This window comes from Vicugna pacos, chromosome 35 (genome assembly GCF_048564905.1).
Source record: "Vicugna pacos chromosome 35, VicPac4, whole genome shotgun sequence".
NCBI lineage: Eukaryota > Metazoa > Chordata > Mammalia > Artiodactyla > Camelidae > Vicugna > Vicugna pacos.
This window is the reverse complement of record NC_133021.1, coordinates 35,247,907-35,264,558: the sequence shown is the minus strand read 5'-3', so window position 1 is coordinate 35,264,558 and position 16,652 is coordinate 35,247,907. Positions and strand designations below refer to the sequence as shown.

Genomic DNA, 16,652 nt, shown 5'->3' with positions numbered 1-16,652 from the left:
TTCAGCCTCCCTCGGCTGACAATAGGTCAGTGTAAAAGATAATTTTTTCATAATTTCTTTGAAGTCTGTCTGCTTATAGCAACAGTAATAATGGCGGATGGTGGTGGTGATGATGTATTGTGGAATTTATGACACGTGTAGAATTAAAACACAGTAATACAATGTGCTAAGAGCTAAATGGATGTTACACTGCTGTGAATTGCTTACACTGAATGTCAAGTTTGTAACATTAATTTAAGGTAGACTGTGATAAACTAATGACGCATATGATGATCATTAGAATTACCATAGTGGTTGGTGAAGTAAACCAAGTATTCATGTTTGGATTTCAGTGTCACAGTTATGACATGGTTCTTAAAAACCATGAAAAGATATGTTTGAGGGAAAGCAATAAGTATCAATAGGAAAATTTGATACCTATCCTTATAATTTTTGCAATATTTCACCCCAATAAGGGATTTATTGTAAGTAAGCTGAATTAAATATAACTTTGTTTTGAAGTTTTTGGAGGCTATGTTGGTACCCCTTGAAATAACTGGAGTGGCATCTCTAGGTGTTACAAAACTAGGGATCAGAAACACTGTTTCTTAATAAATACATGTGAATAGGTGATTGCATTTTCCAGAGTATGCCAAATTTAATTATGTAGAAAGGTATATTCACCCCATCCTTGGAATGTTTTTTAAAAGGCTAGGATTTAAAAATTCACATTATCAAATTACCCTGGTACCAAAGTCAGATAAAGGCACTACAAGAAAGGAAACTATAGACCAATATCTCTTATGAATATTCATGCAACAACCCTCAGCTAAGTGCTAGCATACTGTATTCAGCAACTTACTAGAAAGATCACACACCGTTACTAAGAGGCATTTATTCCTAGAGTGCAAGAATGGTTCAACATACAAAAATTAATCAATGTAATATCATGTTAACATAATGAAGGAAAAAAGCCTTCATGATCATCTCAGTTGATGCAGGGAAAACATTTGACAAAAGTCAGTGCCCTTTGATGACAGAAACACTCGCCATTCACACTGGAGGCACGGCACGACTGGAGGGGAGGATGTGGAACAGACACACTTCTGTTACATAACATCTACTTAGAGACTCATGGGGTCCTCCGTGCCCCTCAAGTCTGCACCGCAGCACCTGTGGAAATTATGTCCACCTGTTACAGGCGTGTTTAGATTACATGCAGACAGGCATTAGGTCAGTTCTCTGCTGAGACTCACCTCCCTCCAGAGGTGAATGTGAGAGGAGGGAGAATGGACAGAGGGGCCTGCTCCAGGCAGCGCTGAGCCGATCTCGACTTGGAGAATGAGTACAGAACAGTGATACGGGTGCTGGTGGGGGTGGAGCCTGCCTCCTGCTCTAGAGCCAAGGTCCGGGAACCCTCCTCCCCAGCCCCTCTTGCAGCTGGAGGAGGCCCACCTCCCAGGCGTGGCGCCTGAGGTGCTTTGGGCTCAGATGTGATACAGGAGTTGGCATTGGGGTAGAGGGGCTGGTGTGAGGCAGTGGTCCCAGGGGCACGACGGTCTGGTTGATTTGGGCTGACGTCAAGGTATGTGTCCTTCCCGTGGCTCGCTCAGACTTAGGTGCCAGCCTTCCAGTGACCAAAGGCCACATGCACTCTCGGTACACGTCTTGTCTGCTACGTGATAGAGTTGGTCCCACCGCCAGGCACCGAGCCAGCCAGGTCACTGTGGAAACATTGGAAATTTGGCCAAATCCAGGGGCAGCGCAAGAAGCCACCTGCCCCCACTTCTTGCTGGAGAAAGGAGGCTTAATGGGACGCCCCCTGTGAAGTCACTGCTACTTCCCAGACTTGAGGAAGTGGTTTGAGTCCAGGGGAGAAGCTACCTGCTTCTCGCCTGGTCGAGATTCTGTGGGGTGTGGCATCCAGAAAAGCATTCTCACCCTCAGCGTCCTCTGGTCTTCGTCCTGGAGGCTCGGCAGCACCTGGGCGGTTTGGCGGTTTTTCAGACTTCAAAGGACAGCTGTGCCCAGAGGCCGGGCAGAGCAGCATCGCCTCGGAGCTGCGCCCGCTCACCAGGCACCACTCTCGCCTGCAGGACCGCGTGTGGCTGGTCACGGAGGCCTCTCAGCACACACTTCGGGCTAACTCTTCTCTGGCCAGCTTTGCTTTTCTTTACCTTTGTCCTGGTTTTTCAGTGTTTCATACATGGCTCATTTTATGGTAGAGTACATCTTCTGTAACTTTCCTCAAGTTCCTTTTAGAATGGGACCGGCTATGCATATGTAGGTAAGAAAATTAAATGATGTGATGGATGTGCTGGGTTGCTCTGGAGTTGGCTCTGCTGGGTTCAAATTCTTGCTCTGGCGCCTGTAGCTGAGGGACCCCAGGCAAGTCACTTAACCTCTTTGTACCTCAATTCCCCGGTTGGTGGAAGGGCATAATTATAGGCTTGATGTGAGGACTGAAGGAGAGACATGAAGTCAGCGTGTGTGCACTGCCTGGCAGGACAGGAGGGCGCACAAAGGGCAGAGTGCAGCATCGTGCCATTACCCTTGTAAACGGGCTCCTGCGTCTGTCGGCCTGGGTTTAAACCTCAGCTCACCACTTTCTTGAGTTGCTTCGCCTCCGTGAATCCCAGTTTCACCTGTTAAATAGGGATACAACTTATTTCACAGGGTTTTGTAGAGATTCAGTTAGAGGAGATCAGAAAAACATTTAGCAAAGCTCTGGGTGCACCTAGTGCTCAGTCATAGCCTTTCCTTCCCGTCCTTCCTGCACCATGGCATCGTTGGAGCCCATCCTTAGACCCCTGTGCCTCCGCCACAAATCTTGCTCTTGCAGACACCAGGAGAGCTGTCACCACACTGACATGGTAAAAGGGTCCTAGGCCCAAAGATCCAGAGGTCACCCTGGTGCCCAGTAAGAACACAGCAGAACATCAGCGGCACAGGAAAGACACCAGAGCAGCCAAGTGTGTTCCTGGCAAATCCGTTTCCTCCCCGCTCAGAACCAGCCCGACTCCAGACCCCTGGGAGCAAGGGTGGAGCAAGGCGGATCTCAGGACTCCAGCCCAATAGGCGGAGGGTTGAGGCCAAACACCAACCCTGGGCAGGAGCCAGAGTGCTGGGCAGGAAAAACTGAACAGAGGCTCACACTTCCTGAGGCCAGGCCAGTGCAGCCGGGGTGGGGGTCCCAGCCCTGAGCGTGGGGTCCAGGGTGTACCTCCCACTTCTCCATCCTCACTCTCCCTCCCGCCCCCTCCCCCATCCACTTCTCCCTCAACAGCCTAATTCCTTGCTGAGACCATAAAAGAGGCTGGGCCCCACCTTCTGGATTAAACTCTTACTTCCTGTTTGGTAGTTTTGGGAGCACAGGTAGCCAATAGCTTGGTAAGTGTTAAAAATAAGATACAGGAGTTTTCCAGAGTCATTCAGAAGAACCATTTACTCTCAAGGGAAAAACAGATTTACATAAACTTCCAGAAGAAAGTCATAGTTAACACCAGGATTTAGAGATAATTATTTGATTCACATCTTTACAAAGTATTTACCTGTCAAAAATATCAAAATGTGTCTATTAACTGTTTTTTAAAAATCTATCAAAATTGCTGTTTTTAAGCAATTGAAATTTAGTTCTGATTCTATTGGAAAATGTGGTTGTTAAAGAGCCACTAGAATGGAGGGCTTTAACTGGGAGTGGGTACAGGTTCGGAAGCCCAAAGGCAGATTCCTGCTGAGGGTCGGGCTTCCACGGCCACCTAGCACCTTTCCCTGAGGACAGAGACAGAGGTGGGCTCTGGGAGAGGAAAGGTAACATCTGCATTATCAGAGATTTCAAACTGGGGCTCCAGAGACAGGAGGCTCGACCCCTCGTCAGCAGGGAGCCCCTGGCTGCTTTCAGGGTTTCCGATGTCACCTGCGATCTCCTGGAGTCCTCTTCGTCCCTTCGTGCATGTCTCCCTGAGCTGCCCCTCAGCCCACTCCGGAGCAGGCCTGCGGCGGGGACTTCACGTCACTTGAGATCGCCTGCTCTGTCCCGCTGCCTGGGTTCTCCCTCCTACTTCCCGACTCTCCTGGAGTGCAGCTCAAGCCAGGGGCGCAGTGGGTGTGCGTATACTGTCATCAGGGATGCAGTTCCCTCGTCGAAAGCTCAGAAACAGCAGAAGAGGAACCAGCGAGTCACCGAAGCGGTGGCTGGTGAGCACGCGCTGTGCCCCACCGAGAGGACAGCCGACAAGCGGGCGCTCGCACCTCACGCGGGAGGAGCTCGGGGGCGTCTTGCTACAGAGCAGCTCATCCAGCGAGAAGGCGGGACTGTTCATGCTCCCCAGGGTGGGTTATGATATTAGAGTTTCCTTAAAGGGCAGAAACCTGGTCAGTGGTGACCTCAAACCAAGCTCAGGAAACAGGTTAAGTTTAGCCTGAGACAAGAAGTGACCCGGGTCAGGTCAGTCTCACAAAATAAGCTGAATTACGCTTTGCTTGTGTGGCCGAACTGGTTTTGTCTGCCCGGGGGGTTTTCAGGCCTCCGCTGAGCTTGGTTTTAACAAGCCGAAGTGGATCCTGGGTCCGAGGGACCTCCGTTGGGTGAGGCCTGTGCACTTCAGTGAGAAGCTGCGCGCCGCTGAGCCCGGGCCCAGGTGGCTGCCAGTCATCTGGGGGCTGCTTGCCCAAGACCCCAGCCCGTCCACAGCCAAGGATGTCCTCCCTTAGGGAGGCTTGTCTGGCCACCCCGAGTCAGTGACAGGGGTGTCAGGACCTCAGGGAGCGGGTTGGCTTAGGCTGGCTCCAGGAAGACCCGTCGTTCCTGTTCATTCGTAGTCCTTCTGTCCACAGGGATGGACTTTGCAGTTAGGCAGTCGGGTCTGAATTCCAGTTCTGAGTTCTGATGAGTTGTGTGAGCACAGGCAGCTTACTTAGGTGCTCTGTGCCTCAATTTTCCCTTTTGTAAGACGGGGTTACGATGGTACCCACACATAGAGAATCAAACTATTACCATTTGTGAAGCAGTTAAAACAGTGCGTGGTACAAATACATTGTCGTATAATGTAGCCGAGCACATTTACTCATTCAGCCAGTACTGATGAAGGCTGGACTGTGGGCTGACGTCAGAACAGCCCAGCGGGTTCACCAGCTCAGCGGGCAGCACCCCCGGCTAGTCCCCTTTGGACAAGACGTCCACGGTGGCTCCCGAGTGGGCCGGCAGAGGCTGCCTACGGTTAGCAGAGTCCAGTCATGGACCCTCTTCAGCAGGCCTCTCCTGACACAAGCCCGGCTGGCCAAGAGACTGGGGTCAGGACTGAAGCAACCCATTACTATCCTGCTGACTCAGTTCTCAAGGCTGATTGTTTCATTTTTTTAAGGTTGAAGTGTATTAGACAGTTTCTGTATTAATCTGCATTCAGCAAAGCTGTATTAATGACTTTTGAAAACTGCTTTGTGTTTATCTTGGTCTGTGGTGAAGCAGTTAAGGAGTTAGCCCACCCTCGATTCACCAGCAGTGGCTGTAAGAGTGACTTGGTTGCACACACAGACGTGCCGCCTGTGCTGGGTGTGTAGGTGACTGGACAACAAAGTGGGCGGTCCAGAGTGTGGAGCCACAGTCCATGACCCCAGAGACCAGGTCTTTGGACTTCAGAGTGGGCAGAACACTGCCCATGAGAAGTTCGCCCAGAGGCCTGGCACTGTGGGTGCTGGCTTCTTTGCCTGATAACGTAATTTGAACTGCCCACACTCTTAAACCGTCATGGAGCTCTGAGGAGCATGTCAGGCTGCTGCTTGTGAGGGCAATGCTCTCACTGCCCTCCATGGGAGGGGGCATGTCCCTGCTGCGCTCACTCCTCTGTGAGGCCGACACCTGTCCCGTGGCTGCACTTCAGATGCACTGAGGCCCACAGAATCGGCTGCAGGCTGGCAGGCTGGTGGGCACTGCGTATACTCAGTGGCTGCATTAACAAGATCCACTTGCTAAGTGCTATGGACCTAATGTTTGTGTCCTGCCCCCCAAATTCATATGTTGCAGCCCCCACCCCCAATGTCAGGGTATTGGGAGAGGGGCCTTTGGGAGACGATTAGGATTAGCTGAGGTCATGACGGTGGAGCCGCCGGGATGGGTTAGTACCCTCCCATGAGGAGGAAGAGACACCAGCGTTCCTCTCTCCACCACGTGAGACACAGCAAGGAGGCGCCCTCCACGAACCGGCAAAGGGCCTCAGCAGAAACTCCACGTACCGGCACCTGGCTCGTGGACCCCCGCCTCCGGACTGTGAGAAGTGGGTCTGCTGTTGAAGCTACTCTGTCCGTGGTATTTTGTTAACAGCAGCCCAAGCTAAGACACCAAGTAATGTCGTTAAAGTGAGATTCCTCTTCTCCTCAGTTTCCAGTGTCGGACAGGAACAACCACGATGAGTAAACCTTTCTTCTCTTCACCTTTCAGTGAGTTCTTGTCCTACCCAATCACTTCATCAACTGAAATACACACACACGCAGGCCTCTGTTGTGTGGACTGGCTCCTGTCCCCTGGTCCAGCGTCAAGGCACCATTGACTCGTGCCAGGAGGCTGAGGGTCAGGAGTTAGGGGGTCAGGAGGCCGAGGGTCAGGAGACTGGGGGTCGAGAGGCAGGGGGTGGGCTTGGCTGTGAGGTGTGTGCCCCTCGAGCCTGCTCCGTGGGCAGCAGGTCTCACTTCAGCACGGACCGCTGGGTCAGCAGTAGGTTTGCTGCCTGCAGGCTTCTTGGGGGAGAAATTTGCCTCTCAGGATCTGGGGGTGCAGCCTCAGAGCCTGAGGCCCTCTGTGTCTGGTCACCCCAGGGGACAGGCTCCCTCCCCGTGCCTTGGCTGGAGCTGTGAAAGCAGTGGGACTGCCTGCTTAGCACAGACGCCAGAGTTCAAATGTCATATCTCAAACCACGCCAGCTTTCAATCAGCTGAGCCCCACAGTCGTTGTTGAATGCTCAGTGCAGCGCTGCTTGCTGGGAGACCATCAGACAGACCAGACACAGCCCTGCCGTCAGAGGGGCCACCTCCTGGGGAAATAAGACAGACAAAGGGAGCTCCCAGACCGCAGCCCTGAGCAGCTCGTGTTCGTGCCGAACAAGGCGGCCAGGACACAGTTTCGGGGACCCGGGCAAGGACTGCTGGACGCGCTGGTCCTAACACCTTCTAGTATCGCAGGCTACCCATGGCTAAGTGGCTAATTCCTGCACAAAGGCTCCCTTTAGTCAAGAAATTTGGTCACATTTCCCTGGTGCAGACTCTGCTGCAAGAGGTACTTTTCATCAATCAGAATTACAGCAACAAGAAAGTAAAGCACAGGGGACCAATTCCACAAAGTAGAGAGTCTGAAAAAGAAGCCCATTTGCCATGAGAGCCCTGACAGTCAGAATTCAGCAGACACACCACTGGGCGCCCTCGAGAGGTCCGTCACCACGGCCAAGGCTACCCTTTCTCCATCACCAGGCTCAAACTCTGAGGAGTTCTGGTAGCTGAGACATCCTCGACACTGTCAAATTCAGGTCAGGAACTGGTGATCTGCCCTCTGTGCTCCCCCAGGAGACCAGCAGCGCGCGTCCGGGGACGAGCATCTGGGAAACATACCTGCCCCCAGGAAGCCGCACTCAGCCAGGCACGGCGGAAGCCGAAGAGGGGAGAAGGGTGATGCTCGGTACCGCACCGTGGGCAGGCAGCTCTGGGCCCGCGCGATCAGACAGGCCTGGTGGCCGAGCAGCTGAGAAGCAGGTAGCTACATGCGAGGGTCTCGTTACACAGACACACATGAGGGGGCCTGTTTCTACGTCTCTTCTCTTCTTGTGCAAGTTCGCATCCCTGGAAAGCTGGCAAACAACTCGGGTTCTGCGTGACTACGGGACTAAGGGATGCTTTTATTGCCACATGTGGGAACAGAGAATCCCTGATAAGAAATTCAGCATTTGATACACTTCATGGCAACTTCAGATCACGACCTTGTGCCGACCCAGTGAGGTTTTCATATAAACTTGTGATAATGACAGTCATTACATGAGTACATCTTACTTTACACCTTACGCTTTGGCACACATCTTAATTAGCCCCCCCCGGACAATCCTACGGGGTGCGCGTTATTCCCTCCGCTTTGTGAAAGAGGAACGAGGGCTCGGAGGGGCTGTCACTTGTCACAGCTCACGCAGCTGGAAGGTGCAGGGGTCTTCACCAGGATGAGGGTTTATTAAGTGGCTTAGGCAAATGTGATTCAAAATTTGTGGGCAAATAGTAAAAATATCAAAGACCTGTCAGTTTTTCCTTGATAGGACTTATAAAGTCCTCTAACATGATTATTTCAGAGGAATGTTAATGCACTTTCTCTTCTTCAAGGGTCTTCTTAGTTTAACGAATGGTTCCTCTTCTGTTGAACAAGTAGACTTAAGCTGTGCTTCATAAAACCAAGAAAATCACTCATTTATTATCATTTAAAAAATTCTGTCCTTTCCACACATTGCCCAATACATGGTTGTGTTTATGAGACAACTGCAAAGACCCTGGCCTGCAGCAGAGCCTGGGTCCTGCTTGTCACTCGGAGCGTCCTTGGGGAGAAGCAAGCCTCTGAGCTTGGTTTAGTGCCACGTCACAAAGTTGTTGAGAATATTATTAACACTAAAGAGTAAAGCACTTTTTAAATGTTGAAGTCCTACACAAATGTGATTGTTCACTTATTCCTAGAGTTAAGAGCTAGAGAAAGGCTAGTGGCTTGCCTGTAGCAATAGATTGGCCGAACTTACTAAATACTGTATTTAAAAAAAAAGAGGAACCGGCCATATAAGAATGAGGTGGGGTGGGAGAGCTTGAGGGAACACACAGTCCCTGAGGAAGAGAGGGTGTGGGCCTGACTCGGAATCTCAGGGATCGTGGGCAGAGTTGTCCAGGGCTTAGTAAGTGATGAGAGTGAATCCTAATTATCCCAGAGGCTTCCTCCAGAAGTAAAAGTGCCACAGAGACACCGGGGCTTCTCTAACCGATGACACAAAAACGGGCAGTACAGTTAATAACAGACGAGAGAGTCAAAATTCAAAATTGTTTTCGGTATTGGAATTTTGGGAGTTTGAGAGACATTTTCACGTAAGAATGAGAGGACTTGTTAAAGGGATCTGAGAAGTTGAGGGGACCCCAGATAACTGAGCAGCAGAGTGGCTGGTGGTCAAGAGCAGAGGCTGGGCCAGGCCATGGGTTCAAACCGCTGCCTGTTAGCTGCATGACCCTGGCGAGCTCCGTGCCCTGCTGTGCGGGGGTTTCCCCACCCACTCCACCATGTGGGCCAGTGCTCTGAACAGCGCTTGACATCTGGTCGCAGAGGCGTAAGGTTACCATGGGATGTAACTGACGGAGTGGCCACACCATTAGCAGAAGCGGTCAGTGTCCAAATGCCCTCTCACTCCAGAGGGCCGTCTGCACCCGCCGCCTGTCGCTCCCAGTGCACCGAGCAGAGCTGACTGCAGCCTTGTCCTAGGCGGGCTTTTCCTCCCCTGCCCTTTGTCCTTGGGAATTCCCAGGTCTTTGGGGCCATCTCCTTTGGCTTGACCTCACGTTTGCCCCGGACACCTTGTCCCTTCTGCTGTTTCACGCCTCCAGCGGGTCAGCCCCACTCTGGGCTGGGGGCGGTTGCCGGCCTCCCGGAGTCTCCGAGCGAGTGGGAGGCGTTGTCCTCCCGCACAGGGCAGTGAGGATGGACTGCCTTAGAGGGAGACGGTGATCAGCGGTTGTCATGTTCAGAAATGCTGCCTTTGGCATATCTGGAATCTCGCAGTGGACATTGCACAATTGATTGGAAATGTCTGTTTCATCAGCATGGTCCACACGAGGCATTCGGTGAGACTCTGGGGAGGCAGAGCAAAGCGCGAGGGGCAAAGGCCACCGGTCGAGCTCCACTCAGGGCGAGGCGGCGGGGTCAGTCAGCCAAGGTCAGGGATCCAGAGACACTACAAGAGCCAGAATAACAGACGTGAGGAGTATACAGGGGGCTTTGAAAGGAGCTGGAGAAGGGAAAGTGATGACTGAGAGCGGTCCTGAGGCCTAAGGCTCAGGCCAGGCAGGGCCAGGGCCCCAGGGGTCGAGAGGACGGACTCAGGCCGGCGGGGAGCCGCGTCCCTCTTGTGCGGACGACTCGGCCTCAACGTCGCGCTCTCAAGCGGAGAGACGGCGGGGCGTGGGCGCACGAAGCGCAGAGCCGCGCGCACCGCCCTTCTCCGCGGCGCCCGGCCCGCGCGCTCCCCGCCAGCGGCCGCGACCCGAGACCCGCGGGCCCCCAGGCCCCAGCCTCCCCGGCGCCCCGGGGCCTCCCGAGCCCCTCTGACCCCCGAGCCCCCTGGGCCCCCGGGGCGCTGGAGCCGGTGACCGTCGGGGGCGCACAGACTCCAGGCAGGCTTGACAGAACTCCTCCCCCCTAACCCGGCAGGGACTGAACCTCGCAGCTGCCCCCGCGCACCCTCAGACCCAGGCTCCGAGACCCCGCCCCCGGCCGGGCGGGGGCGCTGTGCGACGCCGAGGCCGTGCGTGGACTGACTTGGGGAGCTCCCGGAAGTGACGGGAGCCGGCGGAAGTCCCGCCCACCCGCCGTCCCTAGGCGGAAGTCCGCGCCGCCGTCCCTCGTGGCTGGTCGCCGGCATGGCGCACTACAACTTCAAGAAGATCACCGTGGTGCCGTCCGCCAAGGTAGGCGACCCCAAGGAGGCCTTCCGCCCTCGGTTTTCTCGGCCGGGTCGCGGGAAGGGGTGTCCGGTCTGTAACTCTGGGCGGAAAGGGGTCCGCCTCTCCCGCCAGGCCCCCTTCCTAGGCCGCGTTCTGTCGGGCGAGGGCCTCCGGGTTAGGGGTTCCAGGTCCCCCCCGAAGGTGGGGGTCCTTTTTCAGACATCAGGGCTTCCTCGGGGGTTAGGGCCTTTCCTCAGACGTTAGAGCCTTCAAGTTGGCGATGGGGGTCCTTCAGAGATTAGGGCCCCTCGGGTTTTTCTGTCCTTAGGAAATTGTAAGTAATGGGTTTTAGTTTTGTCTGTTATTTTATGTACTTTCAAAGCCAAAGATACGCAAACTGCTTCTCTTTTCTAAATATTTTCTCTGATTTATGCTTGAGTTGTCTGGCTACTTAGGTTCCAGAGGTTTTTAGGTGTTTGGAAATTAGGAGAACATCAAGAAAGTGTGGGATAAAATTTATTTAGCAGCCGTTTGCTGAGTGTTTTTAAAAGGCCAGAAACTATAATGAAGAAAAAAGTTGTTCATTGCAGATTTAGTCAGAAAAAAGTGTTTGTAGTTTGCAGTTTAAAAGATACGGTATTACTAGATACTGATTTTTTATTAAGGTTTCAAATAAGTGGATGAAAGTAGATATTTTTGGTGTAACTATGTTTTATTTTGTTTAACTTCAGGACTTTATTGACCTGACATTATCGAAGACTCAACGAAAGACTCCAACAGTTATTCATAAACATTACCAAATCCATCGCATCAGACATTTTTATATGAGGAAAGTCAAATTTACTCAGCAGAATTACCATGACAGACTGTCACAGATTCTAATGGATTTTCCCAAACTGGATGTAAGTGACTGGGGGGCATAAATGGTTATGTGAGTATGAACCTTCAGACAGTCAGTGTTAAGCCAGTTGGTCTACTCATTGGACAGATAATGAAGGAAAGAGAAAATAACTGACTTGTCAAGAGTTTACAGAGTGAGTGAGTAGCAGAAGTGGGAACAGAACACAGGTGTTTTGTTTCTTTATTATTCTTCGTTTTCCCAGTCAAACTCCATCTAAGCCCAAAGCTTTTGTCTCGGGCTTTCTTTGTCAGCTGGGCTCGCAGGGCTGACCTGAGCTCTGAAAGCAGCCGAGGGTGAAACCTGAGACCCTCACATGGTTATGGTTCTGGCGGCTCCCCTGCTGGTCTGAGCGTCCTCTCCCTCCTTCCAAGGCTCCTCTTCTGGTGACCTCAGGTGGGGCCCATGGCTTGAAGCCCACCAGTGTTTGTGATCTTGTTGCTTCATCAGCTGATGGTGGTCTGTGTGATTTCTTCACTGGCAAGAGAAAGTCTTGTGGGGAGCCCTGAGCCCCCATTGTTGAACTCTGCAGTCTGCTGCAAGGTGCAGTTTGCCCATGTATCTGGCCAAGGGAAGCAGGAGCGGACATTGCCCGTTAGGTCCCCATGTGGGGTCCCCAGTACAGTGTGAGAGCCTTAAGTTTGCCGCTGCCCTGAAGTAGTCCTTGAAGGCAGGTTATGGCAGAGAGCGGAGGTTGGTTTACGCGATAGAAATTGGTTTCACAGACTTCCAGGGCTTGACAGGGGCTCAGTGACACTTATTGGATGAGTATGTAAGTTCTTGGGGAAGTACAGTGCTTCAGAAAGTACCTGAGGACGAAAAAGGAGTGAGAATGTTTCCTAAACTGGCGAGACTAGAAAACAGCTGATCTGAGCAAACAAAACATTTTGAGCTAATCAGTACCAGGTTTTTGTGGTTCTCTGGAAGTTTTATCTTTTTCATCCTTGGTATCCTTTTTGAATACATTAGAGGTTCAAATTTATGAACATTCTATTCCCCTTTTTTTGCAAACTAAAGAAGTTAATCATCGGAGAAGAGTTTTAGAGTAGACTGTTGTAGGAAGTTGGCATTCATCAAATGACTGCTCGGTCGTGGGTGCTGCCCTCAGCGCTAGGAGTGCAGCAGCAGTTTGACAGGCCCGTCCCGCCTGGTGAGGGGACTGCGAGAGTCAACATGAGAGTACGTGCGTGTTGGATGACGAAGGAGTGGAGGGGGCCAAGCAGGAGGCTGTAGCTGAGACCTGGAGGACGTGAGGAGGTGGGCATGCGGCCATCCAGAGAAGAGCACTGTGGGCACAGAAACAGTGATGTTTTCAGGGAACAGGAAGGTCCAGGAGGAAGAGCAGGGGTATGCGACGGAGGGGCCAGGAGGTGGGGCATGGAGCCCGTGGGTGGGGCCAGGCGACTTGTGGGGAACCTTCAGGACAAGCCTCGTGTTACTTACCTTGAAGAGGAGGACTGGCCTGTGGGGTGAATGCAGCCACCAGACCCTGGTGGTGGTGACAGAGCTGAGAAGCGGCCACCTTCAGGGTATCTGGTGAAGGAGGAACCAGTGGATTTGCCCTTGGCCGTGATGTGGAAGGGGAGCAGGTCTGTGGAGGAAACCTTTCTTCATGACCTTCGCCGGGAAGGAGAGCAGAGAGAAGGAAGGATTGTGGGTTCAAGGGAGTTTTAAAACTTTTTTCTAGGTTTTGGGGCAGTAATAGCCTGTTCGCAGGTTGATGATCATGGCCAGGTGGACAAGGAAGAACTTCTGGGGCCCAGTTCCTAAGTTTCCCGCTCAGACAGGCTTGGTGCTCATGTGAATCTGGGCCGTGGCTGGGTCTGCACAGGCCAGACGGGCAGGTGGAGGGGCCGTTGGGCTTGGCTTCCCTGCTGAACCCTTTTTTCTCTGTGAACTGAGCAGTCGTTATCTAGGGGAGAGGACCAAGGAAGGGACACTGGGGGCTTGAGTAGAGGAGAGGGTGTGATGTGTTTCCCTGGAAGTTATTCTTCGAGTGTTATTCGCACATCGGCGTGGAAAACTGCTGTACCAAGGTGACCGCTTTGTTTTTCTCGTGATAGGACATCCATCCATTCTATGCGGATCTGATGAACATTCTCTACGACAAGGATCACTACAAGCTGGCTCTGGGACAAATCAATATTGCCAAAAATTTAGTGGACAAGTAAGGCATTTTCTTAACATTATGTCTTTTAAGTTACTGTTAAAAGTGATGGAAGCCTCACACGTCTCTCCTCCTTTCTCTCAGCGTTGCTAAGGACTATGTGCGGCTCATGAAGTACGGGGACTCCCTGTACCGCTGCAAGCAGCTGAAGCGTGCCGCCCTCGGGCGCATGTGCACCATCGTGCGGAGGCAGAAGCAGAGTCTGGAGTACTTGGAACAAGGTACTTGTGCATCCGCAAGAGCGGTTCCCAGTGCATTCCACCGCGGGCCTGGTCCTTGTCGAGAAGTGACTTCTGAGGTGTTTTATTTATTGTTTTAATTTGGAGATGAGAGGGTCAAACTGTTTTTCCTGGCCCAGCCTCTAAGAAATTCTCATAGGCCAGATATTGGAAAAGCAACTAGCACTTATAACGCTTACAAATTTGTAGCAGCGTTAAGAAAACTTGTTTTTCAGATTTAGTAGGTAAGGCGTATGTGTTATAAATCATGGGGAAATACCAACACACATAAAAGTAAAGAAGTGATCCATAGTTTTACCTATTGACTTTTTAAGTCTTTTTGAAACACATTTGTTTGTAAAGTATGTGAGCATCAAACTGCTCCTCCAGTTTTGTTACCTTACGGTTTTATTCAGGAGGGCAGTTTCTGAGTTAACACAGGAAGATTTTTATTGAAACAATTACCTGCTTTTTATGTGCACATACTTTTACACTTCAGATGTTTTTAACTGACTGACTTTTGATCCCCCTTCCCCAGCCTCTTGCAAATAAGTTGGGGCCAGATTGTAACACCTGGCTGCTTGGACAGAGTTTCCGAGCTCTGTTCGGTCATCAGGGTGGCCCGGTGCTGTCTGCTGCTGGAGCAGCGTGCATGCAGACGAGGCCCCTGAGCTTTACGTGGAAGGAGCCTGCCGCCCAGCTGGAAGTGCTGGCACGCGCACTCGCTCTGAGAAGGCTTTTCCGCATAATCTCACTTTTAAATGCGAGTCATTGGGTCACGTGGCTGTGGCCTCACCCTGGACCTGTGGGATAGAAGTGCCGTATTGCTAGGGCCTGGGAACGGGGTTCTTGGTGCAGCTGATTTGGGAATGCTCGTCTGCCTGCCCGGTGCCTCTGCAGCTAAGCTTTTCCCATTCGTTCATATTTTCTCCATCACTTATGTTCTCAGTGTTGGAGCTGGAGTATGTAGCTGAGTTGAGCAAATCTTAACTTTGAGTTTCTGGATTTTTCTCACAAAATTAAGCATGTTTAACCTCACCTACTCACAGTGCGTCAGCATCTGTCCCGTCTGCCGACTATTGACCCGAACACAAGGACCCTGCTTCTGTGTGGGTACCCGAATGTCGGCAAGTCCAGCTTCATCAACAAGGTTGGTCTGCCCAGCGGTAAACCGGGCACCGAGCACCTGACTGGGCTGGAGGTGGCCGCCCTGCTCGTCCCTTAGTTGGCGCTGCCCTAGGCTTGAGACACTCTTTTCCTCGAAGGGAGGATTGGCTCTGAGCCTAGGTTTATATTGCTGTAACAGAAACCATTTTATTTTTGAGTCTTGTACGTGTCCGACAAGTCTCTAAGGGGTTTGAGACGTTTAAGTACGTTTTATTAACTCGGGAGCATGCTCTCTTGGCCTGTTCTGGGCTAGTGGTCCCAGCGGGTCACTGTTGACTGTGTCGGACCGTTTGCGCTTTGGAGAGGTAGTGAAGCGCGGGCCTTGCATGACGGAAGCTGTGGCTTTGTTTTAGGTGACGAGAGCGGACGTGGACGTCCAGCCCTACGCCTTCACCACCAAGTCTCTGTTTGTCGGGCACATGGACTATAAGTACCTGCGTTGGCAGGTGAGAGCTCGTGACAGGAACAGATGTCTTGCCTTTGTTCACGGAGTTTGATTTTGGTGATTCCCAAGAACTAGTGCCCGTCCCCGTCCCAGTGCGCTCAGAGTCGCAGGGAAGACTCGGGGTGGGAAATGGATTCCCGGCTCACGTCTGGGAACAGCCCCGCGGAGAAGAAGCTCATGTGAGCCTTGGGGCTGCATGAGGGCTGATCCCGCCTCTCGGGTGAGATCAGGAGAGCGACCAGCCCCCACCGTGGAGTCTGCGTTCTGCATTACGCTGAGCACGGTGCTTGAAGGTCCTGTCGGTGTGTCTGACCTGTAGTTAGAAAGGCAGCCTGTTTCCGTGGTTGGATTTCGTGTCATAATGGGAGGATGACTCTAACACATGGGGAGTTGGCTAGGTTATGCCAGTTTTTCTGTTAACGTCCTCTAATGGACAGAGGAGTCCTTGTCAAGGTCATTGGCAAGTTAGTTCCTCAGTACCCTCTGCAGGCCCCCCGACCCCCCAGTATTTATTAAAGAATGTGTAGTTTTCCCTGGCTGCTTTGTTTATTCACCCCGGTCAGTTGGGAAGCCTGCATTTCTTCTGCCAGTTTTGTTGGGGCGGATCTGGGATTGTGAACGGGCAGAGGTCTGTGAGGATGTGTACTTCGGAGTAATGCGTCTGACCCTCAGGTTGTGGACACGCCGGGGATTCTGGACCACCCTCTGGAGGATCGGAACACCATCGAGATGCAGGCCATCACGGCCCTGGCCCACCTGCGTGCCGCGGTTCTGTACGTGATGGACCTGTCGGAGCAGTGCGGGCACGGGCTGCGGGAGCAGCTGGAGCTCTTCCAGAACATCAGGCCCCTGTTCGTCAACAAGGTGAGCATGGCGCCAGGTCACAGCTGGTGACCTGCTGTGGGGAGGTGGTGACTCCTCTGTCTTCCTTCCCTGCCGCAGCCTCTGATCGTCGTCGCGAACAAGTGTGACGTGCGGAGAGTGGCTGAGCTCCCTGAGGACGACCGGGTGAGTCCTGCATTTCTTGCTACTCTGAATCTCACCTCCGACAGCCGCGGTTTAGAGGGAACTTCAGCAGGGCTGGCCCGGTTCTTGCCCTGCAGTTGAGAGGATACCCTCAGT

General features: G+C 52.3%; 1 protein-coding gene and 1 long non-coding RNA gene across 2 annotated transcripts in view; one reads left to right on the top strand and one right to left on the bottom strand.

Moving 5' to 3' along the window:
- The window catches only part of GTPBP4 (GTP binding protein 4), a 62,382-nt gene that overhangs the window by 35,720 nt on the left and 10,010 nt on the right, over positions 1-16,652 (top strand). Inside the window, exons 2-9 of the mRNA XM_072955328.1 lie at positions 10,403-10,659; positions 11,367-11,537; positions 13,597-13,700; positions 13,785-13,921; positions 14,968-15,068; positions 15,439-15,531; positions 16,203-16,394; positions 16,473-16,538. Coding sequence (XP_072811429.1) covers positions 10,612-10,659; positions 11,367-11,537; positions 13,597-13,700; positions 13,785-13,921; positions 14,968-15,068; positions 15,439-15,531; positions 16,203-16,394; positions 16,473-16,538 — 912 coding nt within the window. The 5' untranslated portion in view covers positions 10,403-10,611. The remainder of the gene's footprint in view (positions 1-10,402; positions 10,660-11,366; positions 11,538-13,596; positions 13,701-13,784; positions 13,922-14,967; positions 15,069-15,438; positions 15,532-16,202; positions 16,395-16,472; positions 16,539-16,652) is intronic.
- On the bottom strand, positions 9,018-10,515 carry LOC116277043 (uncharacterized). The gene is made up of 2 exons (XR_004186513.2): positions 10,433-10,515; positions 9,018-9,926 (listed from the first exon to the last, which is right to left on the bottom strand). It is a non-coding gene; the product is annotated as an uncharacterized lncRNA (long non-coding RNA).